This window comes from Ammospiza caudacuta, chromosome 17, assembly GCF_027887145.1.
Source record: "Ammospiza caudacuta isolate bAmmCau1 chromosome 17, bAmmCau1.pri, whole genome shotgun sequence".
In the NCBI taxonomy this organism is placed as follows: Eukaryota; Metazoa; Chordata; class Aves; order Passeriformes; family Passerellidae; genus Ammospiza; species Ammospiza caudacuta.
In genome coordinates this window covers 16,664,895-16,686,448 of record NC_080609.1, presented here as the reverse complement: position 1 = coordinate 16,686,448, position 21,554 = coordinate 16,664,895, and the positions used below count along the sequence as shown (strand labels likewise).

At 49.3% G+C, this 21,554-nt stretch overlaps 1 protein-coding gene across 2 annotated transcripts in view; it reads left to right on the top strand.

The window, feature by feature from the left end:
* Positions 1–21,554, top strand: part of ARHGAP17 (Rho GTPase activating protein 17) — a 40,391-nt gene that overhangs the window by 2,446 nt on the left and 16,391 nt on the right. For both annotated transcript variants that reach the window (XM_058815720.1, XM_058815718.1), the window contains exons 2-7: positions 14,630–14,669; positions 18,109–18,213; positions 19,259–19,335; positions 20,376–20,487; positions 20,690–20,766; positions 21,416–21,527. In XM_058815720.1, the coding sequence (XP_058671703.1) occupies positions 14,630–14,669; positions 18,109–18,213; positions 19,259–19,335; positions 20,376–20,487; positions 20,690–20,766; positions 21,416–21,527 (523 nt within the window). The remainder of the gene's footprint in view (positions 1–14,629; positions 14,670–18,108; positions 18,214–19,258; positions 19,336–20,375; positions 20,488–20,689; positions 20,767–21,415; positions 21,528–21,554) is intronic.

The following is a 21,554-nucleotide window of genomic DNA, read 5'->3' as shown; positions in this document are numbered from 1 at the left end:
GTGTTGGTGCCCATGGCATCCTAAAGGCTCCCACATCCAGTCAGGATCATTCCCAAAAAGCAGGGCAGAGGCAGGGCTGGCCAGGAAATGATCAGCTCCTCATCAGCTGAATTAGTGCATTGCCATCAAGTGGCATCTTGCCCACAGCGGGCACAGGGCTGATCAGCCAGAGGAACCAGCTCAGAGCTGGCTTTATCTTGAGCTACATCCTCAATCCAGCCGCAAACAGCTGGGAAAGTGCAGTTAGGCTGAATAAATTAGCTGGGGAGGGAGTGGAGCAGGAAGGAGTAACTTCAGTTCTGAGCTCCATGAATTTCAGGTGGCCTGTGACTCCTTAGGGGCCACGTGCTGGGATTGCTTTTGGTGGGATTTCTGTCCTAATTCCTCTAAACCTTCATCTCTGTGGAGGCCCAGGGCTTGTATGCACTGGGAGCAGCTTGGCCTGGGCACAGAGCAGTGAGGGCTGGTTTGGGATCTGCTGTGTCACAGGTGTGAGCAGGTGGGATCCCATTCCCTTGGGATGGGGCTGGTTTGGGATGTGCTGTGTCACAGGTGGGATCCCATTCCCTTGGGATGGGGCTGGTTTGGGATGTGCTGTGTCACAGGTGGGATCCCATTCCCTTGAGATGGGGCTGGTTTGGGATGTGCTGTGTCACAGGTGTGAGCAGGTGGGATCCCATTCCCTTGGGATGGGGCTGGTTTGGGATGTGCTGTGTCACAGGTGGGATCCCATTCCCTTGGGATGGGGCTGGTTTGGGATGTGCTGTGTCACAGGTGTGAGCAGGTGGGATCCCATTCCCTTGGGATGGGGCTGGTTTGGGATGTGCTGTCTCACAGGTTTGACAAGGTGGGATCCCATTCCCTTGGGATGCTCCCTGAGCAGATCCTCACTCCAGCACAGCACCTGAGTGTTGGGCCCAGGAATTTAAATGGCATTGTGTTTGATGTCAGCAGAGTAATTCTTCACCCATCTACAAGGGCTTGTCTTGGTTTCCTTTTACCCTTTTGTAAATTACAAAGGAGACAGATTTGATTAGAAGCTTGGGAATATTCTCCTTTGTAGCTGCAGTCATCCCTAATGAAAATAAATGTTCAGAGCTATTGTCATCAAAGCTTTGCACTGATACACTAATAAGCATTTGAACTACATAGCTGAGTAATTTCCATGCGGAATGAGCCCATGGAGAGGTCTGCATGGTGCTGTTTGCTTGCAGAGCTCAGGTTGGTAATTAATGGCATTTCAGGCTGTGACAATCTCCAGAGCTGGGCTTCCAGCCTTGGGGACTGACTGCTGCTGTTGTTGCCATCAGGTTCTTCCTTCATCCTTCAGGTGCAATCCCTCAGTGCCATTCTGGTTAAAAATGGTTCCAGACACTGCTGGGGAGGTTTGGGTCTGGTGGAGTCACCCAGGATCAGACAGGTGGATTTCCTTACTGCCTTTGCTGGGAGAGACACTCGATCTGCCCCGAGGCTCTTGCAGTAATTTAAACCAGGGACAGGCAGCTCTGACTAATTAGAAATCTGGAAGGGCCCAGAGAGTGCCTCAGAAGGCTCTGCTTTTATGCAAGAGGCTGGCTTTCTGCAGCTTCTGTGCTCCTTTCCCACTGCTCAAATACAACTCCTTGTGTACAAATAGGTTTTTCCAGGCCCTGCACTCATGGCATTGCTGTGACTCACCAGGAGATTTGGAACATGGCTTTTAATAGCTCATGTCCTGCATAAAAGTTACTGTGCTGAGCTATATTTAGTGTTTCTTCAAGCCACTTGGCAATGTCCGAGTCTTGAGCTGGAACTGGAGTTGTAACGTAATTATTACATTAAAGCAAGTTATGCTCAAGTGCCTGATACTGAAATATTGTACAAGGAGGAGCTGCCTGCATTTGTCTGTACATGGGAAACCTGCTGGAAAGCAGTAATTTCTAGTAGTACTTCATGGGAAATGTAGATGGTCCAAATTATTCCTTTTTTTTTTTTTCCTGCTAAAGCATTATCCATTGATTCTTGTCTTTCCCAGAACTGCTCTGCCTATTGTTACTTAAGGAAGGTTTTTCTGCTTCTTCATGTTGTGTTGACAGTACTTTGAAACTCACTTTTTCAAGTGTCCAGGGTGGTAAAACCAGAGTGCATCCATCTCTCTCAATATTTCCATTAATATAACATTAACCCTGCAGTGCCATTTAATACCAAAGAACTTCTTCTTTAATGTTTTTCTAGTTTTGTGAGGGGGAAAGAAATTGAGTATGACCCCAGTACTTGAAAACTTCTGGCACACCCAGACATCCTTAAGTAGAAGTTAAATCTGCTGAGTGTTATTTACTTGCACTGCTCATTGTGTTTGGCAGAGGAATTTGAAGAAGGGGTAAACAGGGTTGAAATATTTCATATTTACAGGGAGTTTGCAGGTTGGCATTTGTCTCCATCAGAGTGCTCATGAAAAGAAAAATCTCATTTCAGTGTTTATAGTCGTTATCTTAAGCATTTCCTGTTTATCTCCAAATGAAGTTCCAGGTCTCTAATTAGGAAATTGCATTAGCTCTTTCTGGATGGCAGCTGAATGCAATGATGGGTTTAAAGGAGTCTGGGTGGATTTAATTAGGGGGATGCTGTTCCTGAGCAGGGTTTGGGGCTGCAGCTCAGGCCCTGGTGGGAGCAGAGTGTGGGAATGGCAGCCCAGGGGTCACAGCTGGAATAAACATCTGGGGATGGGGCTGTGGGGCAGGAGCTGCCCTGGGGGCTCTGCACAGGCACAGAACGCAGCCAGGTGGAGTTTCCATGTGGGGTGGGAGCAGGGAGAGAGCTCAGTTACCCCAGCAGGCTCAACAGTCTCTCCATATCGCTGCATTTATCTGTTTCCTGCACCCTTTGGGGACCTGGGACGCAATGGAATGGCTTGTGCAGCTTGGGAGTTGGATTTTTATAACAGAACAAAGTTCCAGTTACAGAAAAGCAGCTATTCTGTGTTCAGTTTGGGGCTGCTGCTTGTGGTGAGACTTGGCACCCGTGGGGTTTGGGACTGTGTTGTCACAGTCACAGACCACAGGTTATAGGAATCATTGCAGAAATGGATGTTGGAAGTTGGACCCAAGCTGTGTCTAGGTTGGATTTTGTGAGCATGTCTGTTAATCCCATTGATTCATGTCCCCTTCAAAGCAGATTGCTGAAGGCAAAGGAAAAATCACCTGGATGTACTGGAGGTGAGGAGTTTGTAGTGAGTTTATTCCAGTGTTCTGTCTGGGTGGAGAGCCTAGGGAGAGCTGTGAGGCTGAGCTTGGATTGCTGTGCTGGAACCCTGGTAGCACCAGAGGTTCCGTCTGTAAATGGGGAACAAAACAATGTAATGGAAGAAAACAATGTATTCTGGCCTGCTTCTGGTGTTTCCTTTAGGTTTTGTAAAGGCAGGGAGTTTATCAGGATCTTGTAATTCCTCATGGGCCAAGATGATCTCATGTTTAAAGTCCAGGTCATGAAGAGTCCTGAAGATTAGACACTTCAGAAATTACCTTGTGTTTTTAACAAACTTCTCTCTCATACCCTTACAAGGGCAGCAGCAGGTTTTAAATCAATGAGTAAGTGGTTGCTCAGCCCTCAGTTTGAAAGGCTCACGGCTTGTGATGTGCTTCCAGACCACATGAAACCTGGGAGTGCCTTGCCCAGCTCCAGGGGCGGTGCCAGGGCAGGGTGTGATGCCCAGGGATCCCGTGGGTGGCATTTCCCAGCTCTGAGCCAGGGGTGCCATCTGACAGCACCATGTCTTCAGTGTCCCCCCTAACCTGGGGATGCCATTTCCCCTTGTCCTGTCACTGCAGGCCCTGTGAACAGTCTGTCCCCATCTTTCTCATCAGCTTTTCAGGTGCTGGAAGTCCACAATCAGGTCAGCCCAAAGCTTCTCTTTCCCACAGAGAGCTAAACAACAAACTAAATTTTGTTTACTTGAATAATAAATCATTGTGAATTCCAGTAGGAACCAGCTAAAGCCTGCTGGTGAAAAGAATGAAAAGAAAAAGTAACTATATAACTTTGTATGTCAGGTGCTGAGTGGGTAGTGGGTAAAATACTTGAGATTTTTGTTGCAGAAAAAGAAATGAAAAGGTTCCAAGTTGGGGGGTTTGGGTAGTATTAGTTGCCTTCTTGCATGCGTGTCCTCATCTCCTTTGGCTGTGTTTGAGCTGCTGCCTGATGAAGCAGATGAGAGGGCTGATAAAATATTCACAATCCAGACAGACACCCTGGGATCTGCTCTGCTGCAGCAGCTCCCTGTTCTGCCAGGGTCAGGACAGTGTGGGGATAAAGGCAGCCTCTGTCTGGAGAAAGCCTGGCTTACAGTGCCTTAAAATGAAGAATGAAGGGTTCTCTTTCTGTGCAGGTGGCTGCCAGGTGGCTCCAGGAGGGTTTGAGGTGCAGGGCAGCAGGAAGGGCAGTGCCAAAGCTGGCACACTGTGCTCTGCCCCAGCACGAAACCAGAGCCTGAGTCACCATTCCTGCCTGGAGCTGCTGGGGGAGTGGGAAGGGATATTGTCCAAGGGCTTTAGGTGCATCCGGGGTGCAGGGGTTGGTATCTGACACAACAGCACAGAGAGGGAAAAATACCCCTGGATCTGCTTCAGTGGCAGCGGCTTGGCTGGAGGCACGGGAGGGGCCTCTTTTCCTCCTGATATTTATTCATGTAAACAAAGTAATCCCCACCATGGATGATTCCTTGATGCTCACTTGGTCTGATGGGGTTCTTCAGAGAGAATAATTTTAGTATCAGGTTATGCCCAGAGTCAAAATCTTGAAATAGTCATGATTTGATCTGCTGAAATAGCCAGAAGTGATGTAAGAGTCTGTTCCAGCCTGGTGCTGTAATGGGATACACTTGGAATTGATGAAGGCAAATGTGTTTCTTAGACACTTGCATGTTATTTTAAGGTTATGATAATGGATCTGTGGCCAGAGCTGCTTGTTAGAGGTTGTTGTGTTAGCAATGATGAAATGCCAAACAACAGGATCTCTCTAGGAAGGGGTTAAATGAAAAGTGTCTTTGTGAGTTAGAAATGTTTTCTAATACTCTGCACAGTTTCTAGAAAGAAAAGAACTGTAACTTCAATGAAGTAGCTGTGGTTTTCAGCATTGAGGAGAGCCTCCAGCCCACAGTGCTGGGCCTGTCTGGGGCAGCAGCTGGCCGTGGCACAGCTCTGATGTGAAACCAGGGCAGTTTGATTAAACACCATTTAACTGGGTAAGGAGGTCTGATTTCAGTAACTCAGAGCCAGGTGCCTTCACAGCACTGGTGGTGACATACCCAGTGATTTGGATGGATTACTGTACTAGATTCCTTTTTGCAGGCTGCTTGTTGTAGGTACCAGTCTGGAAGGCTGAACTCGATTCTTGGTCCCTTCCAACCCAAACCCTTCCAGGACTCTGTGGGTTTGATTAAAATGTATTCCTTAGGAAGCAAATAGCCTTGGAACCTTGGAGCTGGAAGCTGCTACAGCTCTTCCATGGCTGATGCACAGGACAGTCGGGATCCTTGTGCAATTCTCGCCAGGAAACAGCTCCTGGAGCCCGGGCCAGCTGGGTGAGGTCAGCGCAGCCCCTCTGGCTGAGGTGGAGCCTCTTTGCTGGACAGGGATTGTTGTGTGCTGCAGTTACTGCGCTGCAGAGCGCCAGGGACATCCTGCAGTGGCTGCAGGGCAGGGAATCCGGGGGGTGCAGAGTGCCCACATGGCATCTGGGGCTCAATACAGGAGTTTTCCTTCTGTCTTGCCGATTGTCCCGTGCTCCACATTGCTGCAGTGAGTTTTTTGTATACATAATCTCGCTGGTTTCTCAGGACCCCAGTGGTGCTTCCAGAGTGAAATTTAAAATTAATTAAAGGAAAAATGGTAGTTTGTACAGCTGGATATTGCACAGACAAGGTAGGTCACGGTGAGAGCTGAAAATGCTGTTGTACACAAGGTAACACATCCTCCATGTTTAAAGCTAAGAAAGCTGCTTTAGCCAGTGATAGGAAAGTTTAATTTCAAAGGTGGGCTGGTTTTTAGGAGATAAATTGTCCTGCAGGCAGTTTGAAAAGTCACAGCTGAGGTATGGCTGTGGCAAGTACAGCAGTTATTCAAATGCAGACTCTTCACATAGAATTATCAAGCAATTGTTAGGAAACATCAATCCCCAGATTAAAAATTCCGTTTTCTGTAGGAAATGAAGCTGATAAAAACCTGATATTCTCACACAGAGAAACCAGTGTGTGAGCTGAGCTTGCAGCTTCCCTTTGGGTTGAGCACAGAGCTGCTGTGCCCTGCTGCAGAGTGGTTTCACAGGCAGATTAAGTGTTCTGAGCTGCTGGGCTTTGTGGGACAGCACAGGCAGCTGAGTAATCCTGCTTTTGTAACAGCAGGTCCGGGCGTGTGTGCGAGTGCAGGATCATAAACTCTGCTTGGCGTGGGGCTGCTGCTGTCCCCAGGCAGGCTGGGCTTGGGTTTCATTGCAGGGTGGCAGTGGCAGCCCTGGTGCTGGGCACTGCTGGCTCTGTGTGTGCCGTGTGTGGCAGGGTGGCAGTGGGCACTCCTGGCTCTGTGTGTGGCAGGGTGGCAATGGGCACTCCTGGCTCTGTGTGTGGCAGGGGGGCAATGGGCACTCCTGGCTCTGTGTGTGGCAGGGTGGCAATGCCCAGCACTCCTGGCTCTGTGTGTGCCGTGTGTGGCAGGGTGGCAATGGGCACTCCTGGCTCTGTGTGTGCCGTGTCCAGGCTACAGCACAGCAGCAGAGCAGGAGCCGTGCGGGATCCCGGGGATGCCTCTCCTCCTCCTCCTCCTGCAGAAACACAATCAAGGGCTCAGCCATTAATTGTTAATCAGGAAATCAGCGCAAAGGCTCCGTTGTGAAACCGTGGGCATAGGGAATAGTGCCTGGTTTGTCCCCAGCTGACTTTACATAACTGCAGATCCCGGATTCCCTTGCAGCCTTTTGGCTGTTGTGTCAATGCTTCCAGCTCCTTTTTGCAGCCTGACTTTCTATTCCTGCTTCATTGTTCTGCCTTTTCTGCATTTCCTTGTTTTGCTTCTTGTGTTGATTCAGTTTGGTTCCTTCTCCAAGGCTTTCTCTTGCCAGTTTTGTGAATCCCCAAACTTTAAATAGATCAGGCTGGGCAACACATTAAAAAAGAGCAGTGTTACCTTTAGTGAAATAATAATTTCTGGCCTGGAGTTTTTTGATACTTTGCAAGAATGAAGCCATTGAATCCCTGGGTGCCCTGTGCTGGGGCCTCACCCCCTTCCCAGGGAAGAACTCACTTTTTAATATCTAATCTAAACCTATTTGCTGTCAGCATGAAGCCATCCCCCCTTGTCTTGTCAAAGTTTTTAAAAAAAGGAACCAAATACACAAAAACGCCCAGGGTTTTTTCAGCACTTCAGTGAATTTTGTTCATTCCTGTAGTGCATAGTTTTCCTATTCAGACACGTCTGTCCTGTAGAGAGCTTGTCTGTGGAAAAGGCAGAGCTGCTTCTTGGAGCCCTTTCCAGCAATTAACAATGCAGGACTTCTGGGAAAAGAAATCACGAAGCTCAAAAATGGCTTGAGTCGGTGCTAATCCACCTGTGTCATGGCTGGAGTGGAAATCAGGATCTGCCGGGAAGTTCAGGAGATGTTGGAGGGTGTTTTGGTAGTTTTTAAAATTCCCTTTTCACATGCGGAGGAGTTCTCATGTCAGCAGGTGGTTTGGCAAGGGCACTGCACTCACTCAAATGTACAAGCTGCCAAAGGCACAGGGGGAATCCCTGAGCCTCCTGTTATCAATCCCTGAGCCTCCTGTTATCAATCCCTGAGCCCTCCTGTGCTCAGACCTGCGGTGCCCAGAGCCCTGCCAGCCTGATTCCAGCTGCCCTTCCCTTTGTCCCAGTCCTGGAGCTCACTTACCCCTCTGGGTGGGAAATGCCTTTTCTGGCATCCAGGCCAGCCCCGGAGCTGCTGGCAGTGGGGATGCTCCTGCCTGGCCAGGGACAGGAGCAGCAGGACACAGCCCCTTGTGGCAGCAGCCCTGCCAGCTGATGTCACCTGCTGGGAATGCAATGTCAGCCCCGGGGTGCACTTCCATTATCAGCTTAAGCTGATCTTAAGCGGCTGCTGTTGCTGAAAGGGACAGATTTGCCTGTGCAGCCTGTGCTGGTGCTGCTGCCCAGCCCGTGCCAAGCAGAGGGCCTGGCAGCCGGGAGCAGTTTGGGGTGCTGGATGTGACCCCAGCCTGAGCCACCGTGGGGCAGGGAGGGCTGCAAGGACCCCCAGCTCACATTTGGGAAGGGGAGAGTCCCAGGCAGGGTCCCTGCAGGACAGAGGCTGTGGGCAACTGAAGGAGGAGCAGCCCAGCCCTGCTCTGTGCCCTGGCCTTGCCCTGGCACACAGCTGGCTGCCTGCAGGGCCCTGGCACACAGCTGGCTGCCTGCAGGGCCCAGGTGAGCAGCCCTGGCCAGGTGCTGGCCCCAGGTGCTGCAGGATCATTTCTTGCTCCTGGTGCCCAGGTTAAATTTCACCTGGAGCTGCTGCTGGGGCCCAAAGCACAGGAATCCCTGCTCTGGCAGCACCTGCTGCTTTGCTGGCACGCAGGGGATGTAAAATTACACCTGACATTGAGGAATAACAGTTCAGGAATTATTTAGATTGCTTTCTGGACTGTGTCCTATAGCAGAACTGTACCCAGCTAATTTTACATGAATGTTTCTGCATAAGTAAGAGGTTGTTCTTGCTGGGGAGAGACCTTGTGTGAGAATAAACTTTTAAATGTAAATAAATACCTGGCAGTTAAATATTAAAAACAGTTACCAAGACGTGATGTGGAGTGTGTTTGTGTGCTTTTCTTAAAATAAATTATGTTAATAAACTGACATGTTTGGAAAGCTCAAGTTCTGTAGTGAAGTATAGCATAAGGAATGCAGATTGTAGTACTGAAGGGGGGGAAAAGCAAAGCATAGGAAATACATCATCGTTTCATAAGCTATACCAGAAACTTTACAGAGTTTGTCTCAGGTTCTTTGGGGTTTTTTGGTCACTAATTTTGACAGCTTGTCATAGGACTGTTTTCTTGGGGAACAAAATATGAGACCACAGCTAGATTTTAGCAGCTAGAATGTTAATCCCCTGCAGCAGCACTTTTCCTTTCCTTCAGAAGCTGTTAATAGTTTCACCATCAAATGCACTTTGTAAAAGAATTCACATTGGTATTTACCTGACGGAGGTTTGGGGCTTTTCAGAGTCAAAAAGAATATTTCGTCCCAGGTATGGTGAGCAGTCAGTGTTTGGTTTGCTGGGATAGCAGGTGATTGGAAGCAATTGGATTTACAATTTACTGAATTGTAAATCTGTATTTGCACCCAGAGGTTTACAAGCTGTTGGACTCATCAGACTGCTCACTGAAACACGGCTTCCTTCCCTCAAACAAAACTGCTGTGAATGGGCTCCTGCTTTCAGACCACAGTTGTGTTTTTGCCTGTAGAAAGTTCAGCTCAAATCCGTCTCAGATTTGCAGTGCTGTGGCTCAGGGTGACCAGCCCAGCTTTGCTGGACTGAACCCACCAGTGCTGCCCCGTGTTTGGTGGAGCTCTCAAGGTGTGATGCTAAAACCACTCAGGGAGGGGCTGTGCAGGGCCTTGCTGCAGTGCCTGTCCCTCCCAGAGTGGCCTGAAAATGGCATTTGGCTTGAGCTGTGCTTGTTCTCCAGGGCTAAATTTACTGCCTGGCTCCGGAGCCCGGCCTTGGATCCATTTCACCAGGCAGGAATTCCAGTCCCCTCCAGTGCAGAGCCTGTCCTGGGCTTCCCTGCCGTGCTCAGGAGCTCTCTGCTCTCCTGCCAAGGTGAAATCTGCTCCCTGCAGCCTGCTCTGCCTCTCAGCAGAGCACCAGCTCCACTCCAGGGCTGGGCTGGGAGAGATCAGAGCTGAGCTTGGGGAGTGAGCGGGCACAGGCTGATGGGGAGCTCAGTTCAGAGCGTAAAGAAGGAAGGCAGAGCGGCAGAAATCTTTCTTTACCTCCTCCCCGAGGCCTGAGCTGTACTTGTGCAGCTCTGAGGTGTTTGGATCACTGGAATGATTTGGAGGTGATGCACCATTTTTAAAGGACTGGAGGCACAGGAGCTGCAGCTGGTGGGTGAGCTCCAGAACAGCCTTTGGTGGGATTTCTGCATCACTGAAACATCAGTGGTCACCACATTTACAATTAAATCCATTTTAATACATGCACAGAAGCTTACCTTTTTAAATGGGGTGAAAAATGAGAATAGGAGGCAAACTAAATTGTGCTAATGGCTGGCTTGTGGTGTTCGCTGAATACTAATACTGAAAGTGATGGTGACTAACACCTGACAGCGTTCTCTGAGTTATTTTTGAACGTTTGAAACCCACTTCAGAATGTTGATGTTTACCTTGGGTCATGCTGGTTTCCATTCAAAAATTAGCCTAAGATCAAAGAGGCAGGAGTGACTTGGTCCTGAAACACCTTGGAGTTGTATTTTCTGTGGAGTTTGTCTTGGTGAGTGTCAGAAAAGCAAACCTCTTTGAAGGGAAATTGTCATCTAATTCTGGATTCCTTGTTTTGGAGCGGAGCTGCTGATCGTTTCATTTTTCCTGGCAGCAAGTGCTGCCTATTGTACATGGAGAGCAGGCAGGATGTGCTGCCAGCCCGCCGAGGTGCTCGGTGTTACCTCACCAGAGGCCGGGCTGGCTCCTCCTGGTAACAAACACAGCTTTGTTTGAGGAGAAACCACCCAGCAGGGCAGGCTGGCTGTGACTCTGTCTCCAGCTTGGGTGGATGTCTCCTTGCTGCCCCTGAAACCTTTCCAGGGCTGAGAGCTGGCCCTGCCCTGCCATGGCATCACCTCTGCCAGGGCCCCGCCCTGCCCAGCTGTGGCTGACTCAGCCTTGGTCTCCACGGTGGCATTGCCACTGAGTCACTGCTGCTGCTGTCACTGGCCAGGCCTTCATGGCTCGTGTGGCAGGTTAGCTCTGCTTCCTTCCTGCTCAGCCTTTCGGAGGTGTGCATTTCACAGAGTCCTGGAAGGGTTTGGGGTGCAAGGGGCCTCAAAGCCCACCCAGTGCCACCCCTGCCATGGCAGGGACACCTCCCACTGTGCCAGGCTGCTCCCAGCCCTGTCCAGCCCGGCCTGGGCACTGCCAGGGATCCAGGGGCAGCCACAGCTGCTCTGGGCACCTGTGCCAGGGCCTGCCCACCCTCCCAGGGAGGAATTCCTTCCTCTGTCTGATAGAGGGATTCCCCCAGCCCCTGTAAAATGTCTCTTGCAGTGGTTCTGTGGCTTTCACCTGCCTTGGAGATCAGCCCTGCTTCAGTGCTGATGCCCCCCCAGTGATGGGCAGGACCAGGGGGCTCTCAGATACTCTTTAGATGAAGCGTTATACATGGAAATGTAAATTCTTTCCCGGTGGAAGATAAACACTTTTTTCGCAGGAATTCCCATCTGCTCTTTCCAGATGTGCAGAGAAGACTTCTGGCCTGGAAGTGTGAAGGAGCTGCAAAATGGCCAAGTCGTTTTGGGGACAAATGACTGAGGTTTTAACCTGTGGGCTGGGAGCTGTCCTGCCCAGCCTGCCTGGGCAGAGCCAGGCTCTGGGCTGCAGCAGAGCCCCGTGGCTGGGCTGGCCTTCAGGCTGGGTCAGAAAGAAGGGAAAAAGTAAGGGGAATTAAAAGGAATTATTCCATAAAGCACTCTGACAGGAGGTCAGTTGGGGGCACATGGAATGCAGTTTTACAATGTCACAGCCAGCCAAAGCATTGTGATTAACGTGTCTAGAATAAAAAGGTACAGTCTTGCCCTGTGAAACCAGTTGGGTTTTTGCTTGGAGTGAGTTAAGGCCATGCCACCCACAGGTAGGAAATGGCACCAGCATTTCTGTCCCATATCCTGTTTCATGCTAAGTACTCTATTTACTGTCTTGAAAAGAAAATTTGCCTGAAGAAGCAAGAGTTTTGTTAGAAATGAGTTTCTCAGTGCCCTGGCACCATGGGGGCACGGCTGGCTCTGCCCAGGGCTTTGGCTGAGCCTGGCAGCTGTGCTGTGCTCAGAGCCTGCCCTGCTGCCAGCCTGAAGTGCTGCTTTCACAGAGTTCAGTACTTTTATCCCATTTGTCATTAAGAGGATTATTGTAGCCATAACAAACGATTGTTCCCTTGTGTTTTTTACAATCGGTCTGTTAAAGGCGCTGCTGCCCTGAGAGCTCAGTGCCAGCTGGTTCATGTCAGGGTTCTGTGGTGCAGCAGAGCAGCTCCAGCTCTCAGGGGCTCCTTTCCCAGGGGAGCAGCTCCATTCTGCTCCAGCAGAGCACAGCAGGTATTTGGGGTTTGGGCACCTGAAGCCTGTGCTGTGCTGCAGGTGGGGTGCCAGCCCTGTGTGCCCAATCCAGCATTCCCAGGGATTTCTTCACTGCTTCGGTTAGATAGCGTGCAAATAAACCCTAGCAAGGGCTGGGGACAGAAGTTTAGCAGTGAAAAAGAAAATCTGATCTTGTTTAGGAGTTTGCTGCTTCCCTGGTTAGCTGGCAGAAGGAATTAGCATCCCTCGAAGTTGCAGTTGGATGGAAACTTCAAACTGGTCATACCTGTAATTCCAGGAGACAGAGGTTAATTCCAGGGAGACAGAGGTTACTGCCAAGGAAGCCAGGTCCCTTTGATGGTTTGCTGCTTTCCCCTGTGCAGAGAGGAGATGGGCTGGCTGCTATCACAGAGCTGTTTTCTTTTTCATGGTTGTGATCACTGAAAAACAACATTATTTAGTGGCTCTTTCTTGGCTTCCTTATTAAAGGTGGAATGTGGGCCTGCAGGAAGGGTGAGGTTTTCCCTGGCTGCATTTCCGAGCCTGACATCAGCAGCAGGGGCTGTTCTGCCCTGCCTGGCCTGGCCCTGCTCCTGCTGCCACCAGGGCTGGGCCAGCATCCCCAGGGAGGACACCTGGGAGTCCCACGGGGGCTCTGGGCCTGCAGAAACCACATCAGTTTGAGAAAAAGAAATACAAAAATAAATACGATTATTTGAGAAATAAAATACAATTGAGAAAAAGAAATACAATTATTTTGCACTTCACAAATTATCCATACTATGTGGGTAACAACATTTAAACTGGGAGCAAACTTCTGTTGGCCCAGTACTGAGCCACCATTTACCCCAGTGGATAGAACATCCTGGGGAAAAGGAAGGAGAGATCAAACTGTATATTACTCTAAAGTTGTATGGAAGCTCTGTTCTAATGTTTGAGGGGGTTTGAATTAAAGTTGTCGTTGCAGCCGGGTGGGTTATGCAGTGATACAATATAAATATATTAACAATAAGTATAAATAATTGCTCTCTAACAGGATGTCATTTCCGTCAGATGAAATGTTTCTGTTTGGGTGGCAGAAAAGTTTATCAATCTTGTCTGTGTTTTCCTCAACAAATAAATATTGCAGTGCTGTCAGAGTATTTCAGCTGCTTTTGTCTGAGTCTGGCTGAGGCTCTTAGCTTTTGCTTTATTCTGGCATTTAATTATTAAACACCTTATGGTTCTCAACTAGTTGAAGCAGATAACGTGCTGTAAAATTGAATTCAAATAAATGCTTTCAAAGCACCAACCCAAACCTGAAGGAATCCTGTCCTTGGAGGCTCTTGGCACGTTCAGCTGCTGAGGGCTGATCAGGAACTCGAGCTTGCTGTGCGTGCCGGGTTTGCAGTGGGTTATTTGACAGATTGCAGGGGCTGATAAAGGCTGGAGTAGCTGAGGGACTCTGGCAGCAGCAGGGGAAACTCTCAGAACAGGAAGAGAGTGTGCTGGAGTCCCTCCAAGTGCTCCCTGGTGTAGATGTGTAGTAACGGTGAGCACGGGGAGGAGAGATTGGGGAAGCTGAATTTATCTTTATTTTATACGCCTGGCAGAGGGAGACTCGATCACTGCTAGAGCCACAGAGCCAGCAACAAATAAAGCTGTGTCAGCACTGAACAATTTCAGTTTGTGAGAGCTGGGCTGGCAGGGTGTGAGGTGTGTGCAGGGACAGACACAGCAGTGCGTCTGCAGCCTTTGGCAGCGTGTGGGAGCCAGCAGGGCTGTGCTGTGGCAGGCAGCCTTTCCTGGGAATGCCATTCATTCTGCTGAGCCTGTCAAGTACCAGAGCCTCTGTTCAGTGCTGGGAGTTGGGCAGGATGAGGGGATGGGGGTTTCTGCTGGAGCCCGGGTGTGTGGGGAGCTACAGGCTGCCATCCCCACTGCTTTGAGGGATAAAGCTCTGCTTTAGTGCTCCAGCTCAGGGAGGGGATGGTGCCTCCCCTGCTCTTCTCATGGCTTTATATTCCTGTACAGTCAGGAGCACTGGCTCAGTTTGCTTTGGGCTGTTCCAGGTGCAGCCGGAGTCACCATTTGGGGCTTGGTGCAGGTGCATTGACCCAGTTTGCATTGGGTTATTCTGTGTGCAGTTGGAATCACCATTTGGTGCTTGTGCAGTGGATTTGTGCTGCAGGCTTTGTGTGTCAGGGTTTCCCAAACCCCCTGGGACAGGTGAACATGGTGCTGTTTGCAGTTATGGGGCCATAACTTGGAACTGAGCAAGTTTTATTGGAATTATTGAGGCAATCTGTGACCCTGAACATGCCAGTTGACTGACAATTGTCTTTTTTCCTCCCTTAGGGCTGAGAGAACAGAGGTGCTCAGTGAAGACCTGTTGCAGGTATTGTAACATGCTTCATATGTATTTTTTTAATGCTGTGATGTGTGAGCTTTCTGAGGTTTGTGGAGAACTTGATGTGGGGAGAAATACTGCACGTGTCAGGGATGGAACCCTGGAGATCCTTGACTTTACAGCACCTGAAATAACAGGTACATTTTGAGTAGAAAAACTCAGTTATTTCTGTTTCTGAGTGCAATCACATGGCTTGGTAGAGTGGAGGAGGAACCACTCCTGCTTTTAATGAGATGAACAGGCCTGCTGAGCCCAGGAGCCATTGGTGCTGGTGATGTGCCAGTCTGGCTGGGGAGGATTAGGAAACCCTGCTGGCCACAGCTGGTTTCTGTCCTCACTGCTTTCACCTGGACACATCAACTGGGCCTTAAGAGAAGGGGCAGAGAAATCCTCCCAACTGCTCACTAATAGAGTCTGTTACTGCTTGAAGTGAGTGTACAAATGCTTCTTGTTTAGCTGTGATACTTGTTCTCAGATTTGTCATGCTGACATCGATTTGTTTGCAGACTTGTCATCTCTGTGCAGATTTATCATCTCATCAAACACGACTCTCATGGTGGAATTGAAGCTGCAACTGTCACATTAGCAGGGGTGACTGATTCCGTGGAGCAGACTTGCCTGCAGACTTGTCCCACATAGCTGTCTTCCCCTATTTCTCTGTGAAGGGTTTGTGAAAGGAACACGAATCAGGGAGGGAAGTCAGGCTGGCTGCTCCTGGACTCAGTGTGGTGCTCATTTCTGGTTCATCAAAGAGCACCTCAGCCTGAGCTCAGGCAGGTGATGGAGGTGCCTCTGGTTCAGGAGGCAGCTGAGGGAGTGTGTCAGCCTTCAGACATGAATTCGGCTCAAATACCCAGAATTACAGAGTCCCAGACTGGTTTGGGTGGAGGGGACCCTAAAGCCCACCCAGTGCCACCCCTGCCATGGCAGGGACACTCTCCCCTGTCCCAGGCTGCTCCAGCCTGGCCTTGGGGCAGCCACAGCTGCTCTGGGCACCTGTGCCAGTGTAATGGTGACCCGAAACATTTCACCCCCTTTTCAGGGGGTTGCTTTATTTAAACTAAAAATACCTTCCCAATCTGACTAAAAATACCTTCCCAGTCTGACAGTTCTGTTCCTAATTCCTGAGGAGGTGTGCAGCTCAGAGGCACAAAGATGTTAAACACCTTGGTAGCCTGTGAGAGCCCAGCTGCTTTCTGGTTAGCTGCAGAATAGTAACAAGAAGTGAAAGCCAAAAGCTCTGCTGCTCGTTGCCAAAAAAATTTTGCAAGCAAGGCTTTCCCAGGCCCCGAGCAGCCTGGCTACACCCAAGTGGAAGAATTTACTCACTTGTTTGTTTGCTCTTGGGGGCTTGAGCAGGGGCAGGAGGCTCTTATCTAACCCACGGGTTTGGAAACATGGTGCTGCTCACTTCACAAACATGGCTCACACTTGGGCTTTTTTATATTTAGCCCAAGCTTTGCCACAGGATTGTTACAGCTTTTTTTTGTTCTGTTTTCTGAAGGGCTGTGCTCCATTTCAAGTGTCTGTTCAGTGTGTTTCATCTGAAGACAAGGGCTATAATTCAGTGCTCCAAAGGCCTGTACAATAGCCCTGCTTTCTGGCACGGCCCCGTGGCAGATAATAAAGCAATTGTGTGATGCTCTGTACTCTGGGGATGGCCTGAGGGGACAGACAGCGTGGCCCCTGGGTCACACGGTCACTTCAGAGGTGGCTTGGAGGAGATTAATGCCCTTTGTGGTGTTCTTGCCATCTCTGCCCTAGAGAGCAGATCAGAGAGCAGAGGGCAGGGCTGAAACTGTGGGGTCACGTTCCTGCTGTCAGTCGTGTGCCCTCCCTGCAGCTCAGGGCGCCTGCAAAGAGCCTTGGCAGCTGCAGAGCTTTCCAAGGAGCCCCAGGCAGGGCTGCCCAGCTGTGCCAGGGGCTCAGAGGAGCCTCAGCCCCAGGGTGGCACCTGCTCCACGTGTGGGACACCCTGTGCTCGGTGTCAGAGCTTCTAACTGCCTGGCCTTGCAAAGTGAATTATCCTGTAGCAAAAGGATGGTTTAGAGTGTGGTGGTGGTGTTTGTTCCCTGTGAGGTGGCGCAGGGTGCCCAGAGCAGCCCTGCATCCCTGGCAGTGCCCAAGGCCAGGCTTGGACAGGGCTTGGTGCACCTGGGACAGTGGAAGGTGTCCCTGGCCCTGGATGGGATTTAAGGTCCCTTCCACCCCAAACCATTCCAGGATTTCATTTTGGTTATAACACAACAGAAGTGAATAATCTTATCTGCACCAATAGAGCACAAACAATACCTGCTTGTTCATTGATCTCCTTATGGGCTTTTCCCACCTGGATTTAATTTTGAATTTGTTGCTGCACACTCTGTAGATAAAAGGCAGAGCCTTGTGCTCTCAGAGAAATCTCTGGGCAGTTTCTCTGCAGCTTTTTCTACCCTAATGGATTTCTACTGATCGTTTTGAGCACTTCAACTTGGGTTCATTTTGCCCTCCTGAAAATATAATAAAAGTTATTTTAGAGCTGTATCAAAAACTGGAATCTGTTCAGATTATTTCTACAGATGAAATCTACTTTTTTTTTTTCCCTTGCTTTTTAAATAGAACCCATTCCAAAGGGCCTCCTGTTATTCTTGGTGAGTCATCAAAATGCAGATAAACAGCATTCTTTGGGTGCTGTGCACAGAGAACTCAGTGCCACGAGCAGTTCTGTCCCACTGCTCATCTCTGTGTTTGTTTTTGGTGTTCTTTGAAATAAAATAGTCCAAATTCCTTGCTTAAAATCCCTTAAAAGAACAGTTTATCATGTATATATTTGTCCTATTCACAGGCTGTGTATTAAGCCATGTTTGAATTAGATGCTGATGAACAGAGCTCTTGTTTGGGCTTTTACTCCTATTTTTAAATTCCCCATCCCATTTGAACCTCAGTAGTCTCTCCCTGGAAATTCTGTTTTGCTCAGCATGTGGGAGCTGTGTCCTTGTGTTTAAGAGCCAGGGAAGGACGTGCAGGAGGAGCTTGGGGTCCAGGTTTGTCTCACAAGGTCACAGTGACAATGATGAGTTTTCCCACAGTTTTCTCTCTAAATTGGTGTCTCGGGTACCTGCATGTGCCATTCATCTCAGATGCCAAGTGCCACCCTGATTGCCTTGTGCCAAGCAGGGCAATGCTTTTTCCCTTTCCCACTTTCCAGTGCCGTGAGCTCTGACTGAATCTCTGTGCCACTGAAGAGAAAAACCAATTTCAGTTTCCCCCCAAGCATTTTTGCTGTCAGGCACTTCTCCTAAGCAGCTGCACTTCTTGTAAGCTGGAGAATTTGAGAAATCTGCAGCCCAGAGCTGCGTGCGGTACAGAGGGAAGGTTTTCTGCTGAGGCCAGGGAAATAACTTCTGGTTTTTGTGTTGTTTTCCCTTCCTCCCCTGTGGCTGAGCAGATCGAGAGGCGGCTGGACGCCGTGAGGTCCGTGTGCCACCTGGCCCAGAAGAGGCTGATTGCCTGTCTGCAGGGCCAGCATGGCACTGACCCCGACAAGAGACACGTGAGTACAGCTGGGGGTGCCAACAGGGCAGCAGGGCTCTGCCAGGGCAGCACGGCTGTGCCAGAGTGCCAACAGGGCAGCGTGGCTCTGCCAGGGCAGCTTGCTGCTGGCACTGGTGGCACTGCAGTGAAACACCAGTGAAACCCCATTGAAACTCCAGTGACACCCCAGTGAAACTCCAGTGACACTGCTGTGACAACCCACTGACACCCCAGGGACAGCCCAGTGAAACTTCAGTGACATCCTAGTCAAATCACAGAGACAGTCCAGTTAAACCCCAGTGACACCTCAGTGACATCCCAGTGAAACTCCAGTGCCAGCCCAGTACCAGCCCACCCCAGCACAGCCTGGAACAGCTCAGCAGTGCCAGGACACCTCATGTCCCTGCTGGGTGCTGGGGGCTCTCCTGCCCCAGCCAGGGGAGGCAATTGCAGCTCTGCCCCAGCCAGGGGAGACAATTGCAGCTCTGCAGCTCTGCCCCAGCCAGGGGAGACAATTGCAGCTCTGCAGCTCTGCCCCAGCCAGGAGAGACAATTGCAGCTCTGCAGCTCTGCCCCAGCTCCTCAGGTCTGGAGCTGCCCTGGCAGCTGAGCTGGCTGGAAATGCTGTTCTGTACACGTTTGGTTCTGCCCTCCTCAGCAAAGCTGTAGTTGGGTTTTCTTAGAGCATCTGAGCCAGAAAGAATTCACATTCACACTTTCCTTTTATTGAGTAACAGACCTGGAGCAGGGGCACACAGCAGAGAGAGGTGACAAGCTGGGTGCTCAAATCTCAGCTCTAAGCTGTTTATCTCTCCTTGGCAGTGCCTGAGATATGCTTTGGGCCAGTGATTCCAGCTAAAACTGAGAGGAAAGTGCTTTTCAGAGTGTCTGAGAACAGGAGTCCTGGGGCTCAAAACTTGTTGTGACTTGGCATTTTCCTGGAGTCCAGGAATGAGCTGTGTTTGTGTAATAGAAACCATATGGAAGGGGAGCAGAACCTGAGAGGGGATGTGCTGGAAAGAGTGAGCAGCACCAAGCTAAGCACTGTTCCTTGTGTTCCACAGAAAAAGCTTCCTCTCACAGCCCTGGCTCAGAACATGCAGGAGGGCTCCATCCAGCTGAGTGATGAAACTCTGCTGGGGTAAGTGTTTGCCTTTTCACTGCTTGCTGTCTGACATCTCATTGCTGCAGGGCTCCAATTAGAACCTCTGGGTGCACAAAGGCTGGTTTCGGTCTAATAAAACTTAATATTTCTAGTTTCTCTAATCCAAAGGGAGGAACTGTGAGCAAGCAGTTTTTCTGGAATGGTCTGGGGACAAGCTTTAGGCTGAATTGCATTACAGAGGATTCTCTGCTATCATAAAAGCTTTTAAAATGGCTTTTTTCTTTGTGAGTTAGTAGAAATATCATCTCCATTTGAAGTTTAAAATGTTGTGTATTCTACAATTAAACTGCATTCTGCAGGTTTGAATTGATGACCTAAAATAATGTCAATTTGCATTAATGGCTCCTAGTTTAAAGTAGCCCAAATTTATCTATCTTGGAAAAGTGGTTATTTGCAATTAACAGGAAAGTGGCTGAAACAAGTGAACCTCCTTGTGCTGAATTCCTGGAGCCAAGTGGGTTTTCTCCTTGCTGGTGGGAATTCTCATGGAGACAGTGTAGAATGACCTCAGAAACCTCTGAGAGCATATTTCTGAGCCACTGCAGGAGATTCAAACCTGGATAAAAATCTCACAGAGTAGGGGTTTTCCTTATAACAAGCATAAAATGAAGGTCAGGTCATGGGTCTGGAGCCTGAGATGCTGGGAATGGAATTGCTGGGAATTAGGGTGTTAAGATCTTCACATTAAAGGGGCTTAGGAAAAAGTGAAATACTGCATCGAGCAGTTTCTCTGTGAGATGGAAGGATGGGCTTGGAAATAAATACTGACTTTGTGCCCTCAGGGCTGCTGTAATCACCTGGATGTCTGAAAGCCTCCAAAGTGTTGTCATGGCTCAGGAATTTAGGATAAAGAGGTTTAATAAGAGCACTTGCCTGTCCCAGATGGCTCCAAGAGAGCACAGAGCAATTGAAGGGTTGCTTTGCTTTCTACAGCACAAAGCTTTGCAAAGCTCTGCTCTGCCTTCAATCCTCCTTCAGTCAGTAACTGCCTTGACAGATTTCTGTAATTCTTACAGGAAAATGCTGGATACCTGTGGGGATGCAGAGAATAAACTGGCAATGGAGCTCTCCCAGCATGAAGTACAGATTGAGAGGGAAGTTATAGACCCACTGTGCCTGCTGACAGAGGTGAGACAGCTCTGCCTGAGAGGGGAACACGCCTGGACTGATGCATAAACTGAGCAGAAGTGGTTTATCTCAGTGCTGGCACTAAAAAACTGCTTTAAGGAGCCCTGTGTTAGTGGTGGAAAGTGGGTATGAAACGTACAATATGTGATTTGTTACAGTGCACCATTTAAAATGGAATGTAAGCCCCTAATTCTCATTTCAGACAGAGATCCCAAACATTCAGAAGCAGAGGAAGCAGCTTGCAAAGCTGGTGCTGGACTGGGATTCTGCAAGGGGAAGGTAGGAGAGCATTTTAGTTCCTGGCTGCTTTTCTGTCCATGTGAGCTCCTTGTTGGCATCTGATGGCTCCTGCTCTGCTCTGGTGCTTGCTCCTGAAATGCAGCTGTGAGCAGGCAATGGGTGAAAAAAGACAAACTTTCATTTCAGTTGCACCAGGAGAGGATCCATGACTGCTAGATCCAAACAGAATCAGGATTTCAGAGTCCTTACATGCCTGTATACAACTGGAAAAATGTTGGGAACTCATCCAGTTTCCAGTTCATACAAGTGTTTAACTTAAATAAGGAATCACTGAAGTTCTCAGCTTGAATAGGGAACAGGAGCTGTGTGGAGCCATCTCCTTGGGAGGCTCCTGGGTTTTCCATGAGTGCCTCTGGATGGTTTTACCCTCCCTGAGAGCTGGGGCAGCCATTTTCAGCATGTTCCACACCCATGTTATGGGGCAGACACAGGGCCCTGATGATTTTTATAGCTGCTGGTGGGTTATGTCAGCATGTCATGACTGGTGTGTTTGGAACCTTTGGTTCTGTTGGAAAACCTCTGGAACTGTGGGGATTGTTCCTTTAGAGAGAAACCAGTTCCAAGGGAGCCACAAATGCAGATTTGTGTTGAATATTGATTCTCACAGACTGAAATTTCTCTTCCCCAGATACAACCAAGCCCACAAAACTTCAGGAACAAATTTCCAAGTGCATCCCTCAAAAATAGAATCTCTTAAGGAAGAGATGGATGAAGCTGGGAATAAAGTAGAGCAGTGCAAGGTAAGGACAGGATGAGTGTCCCTTCCC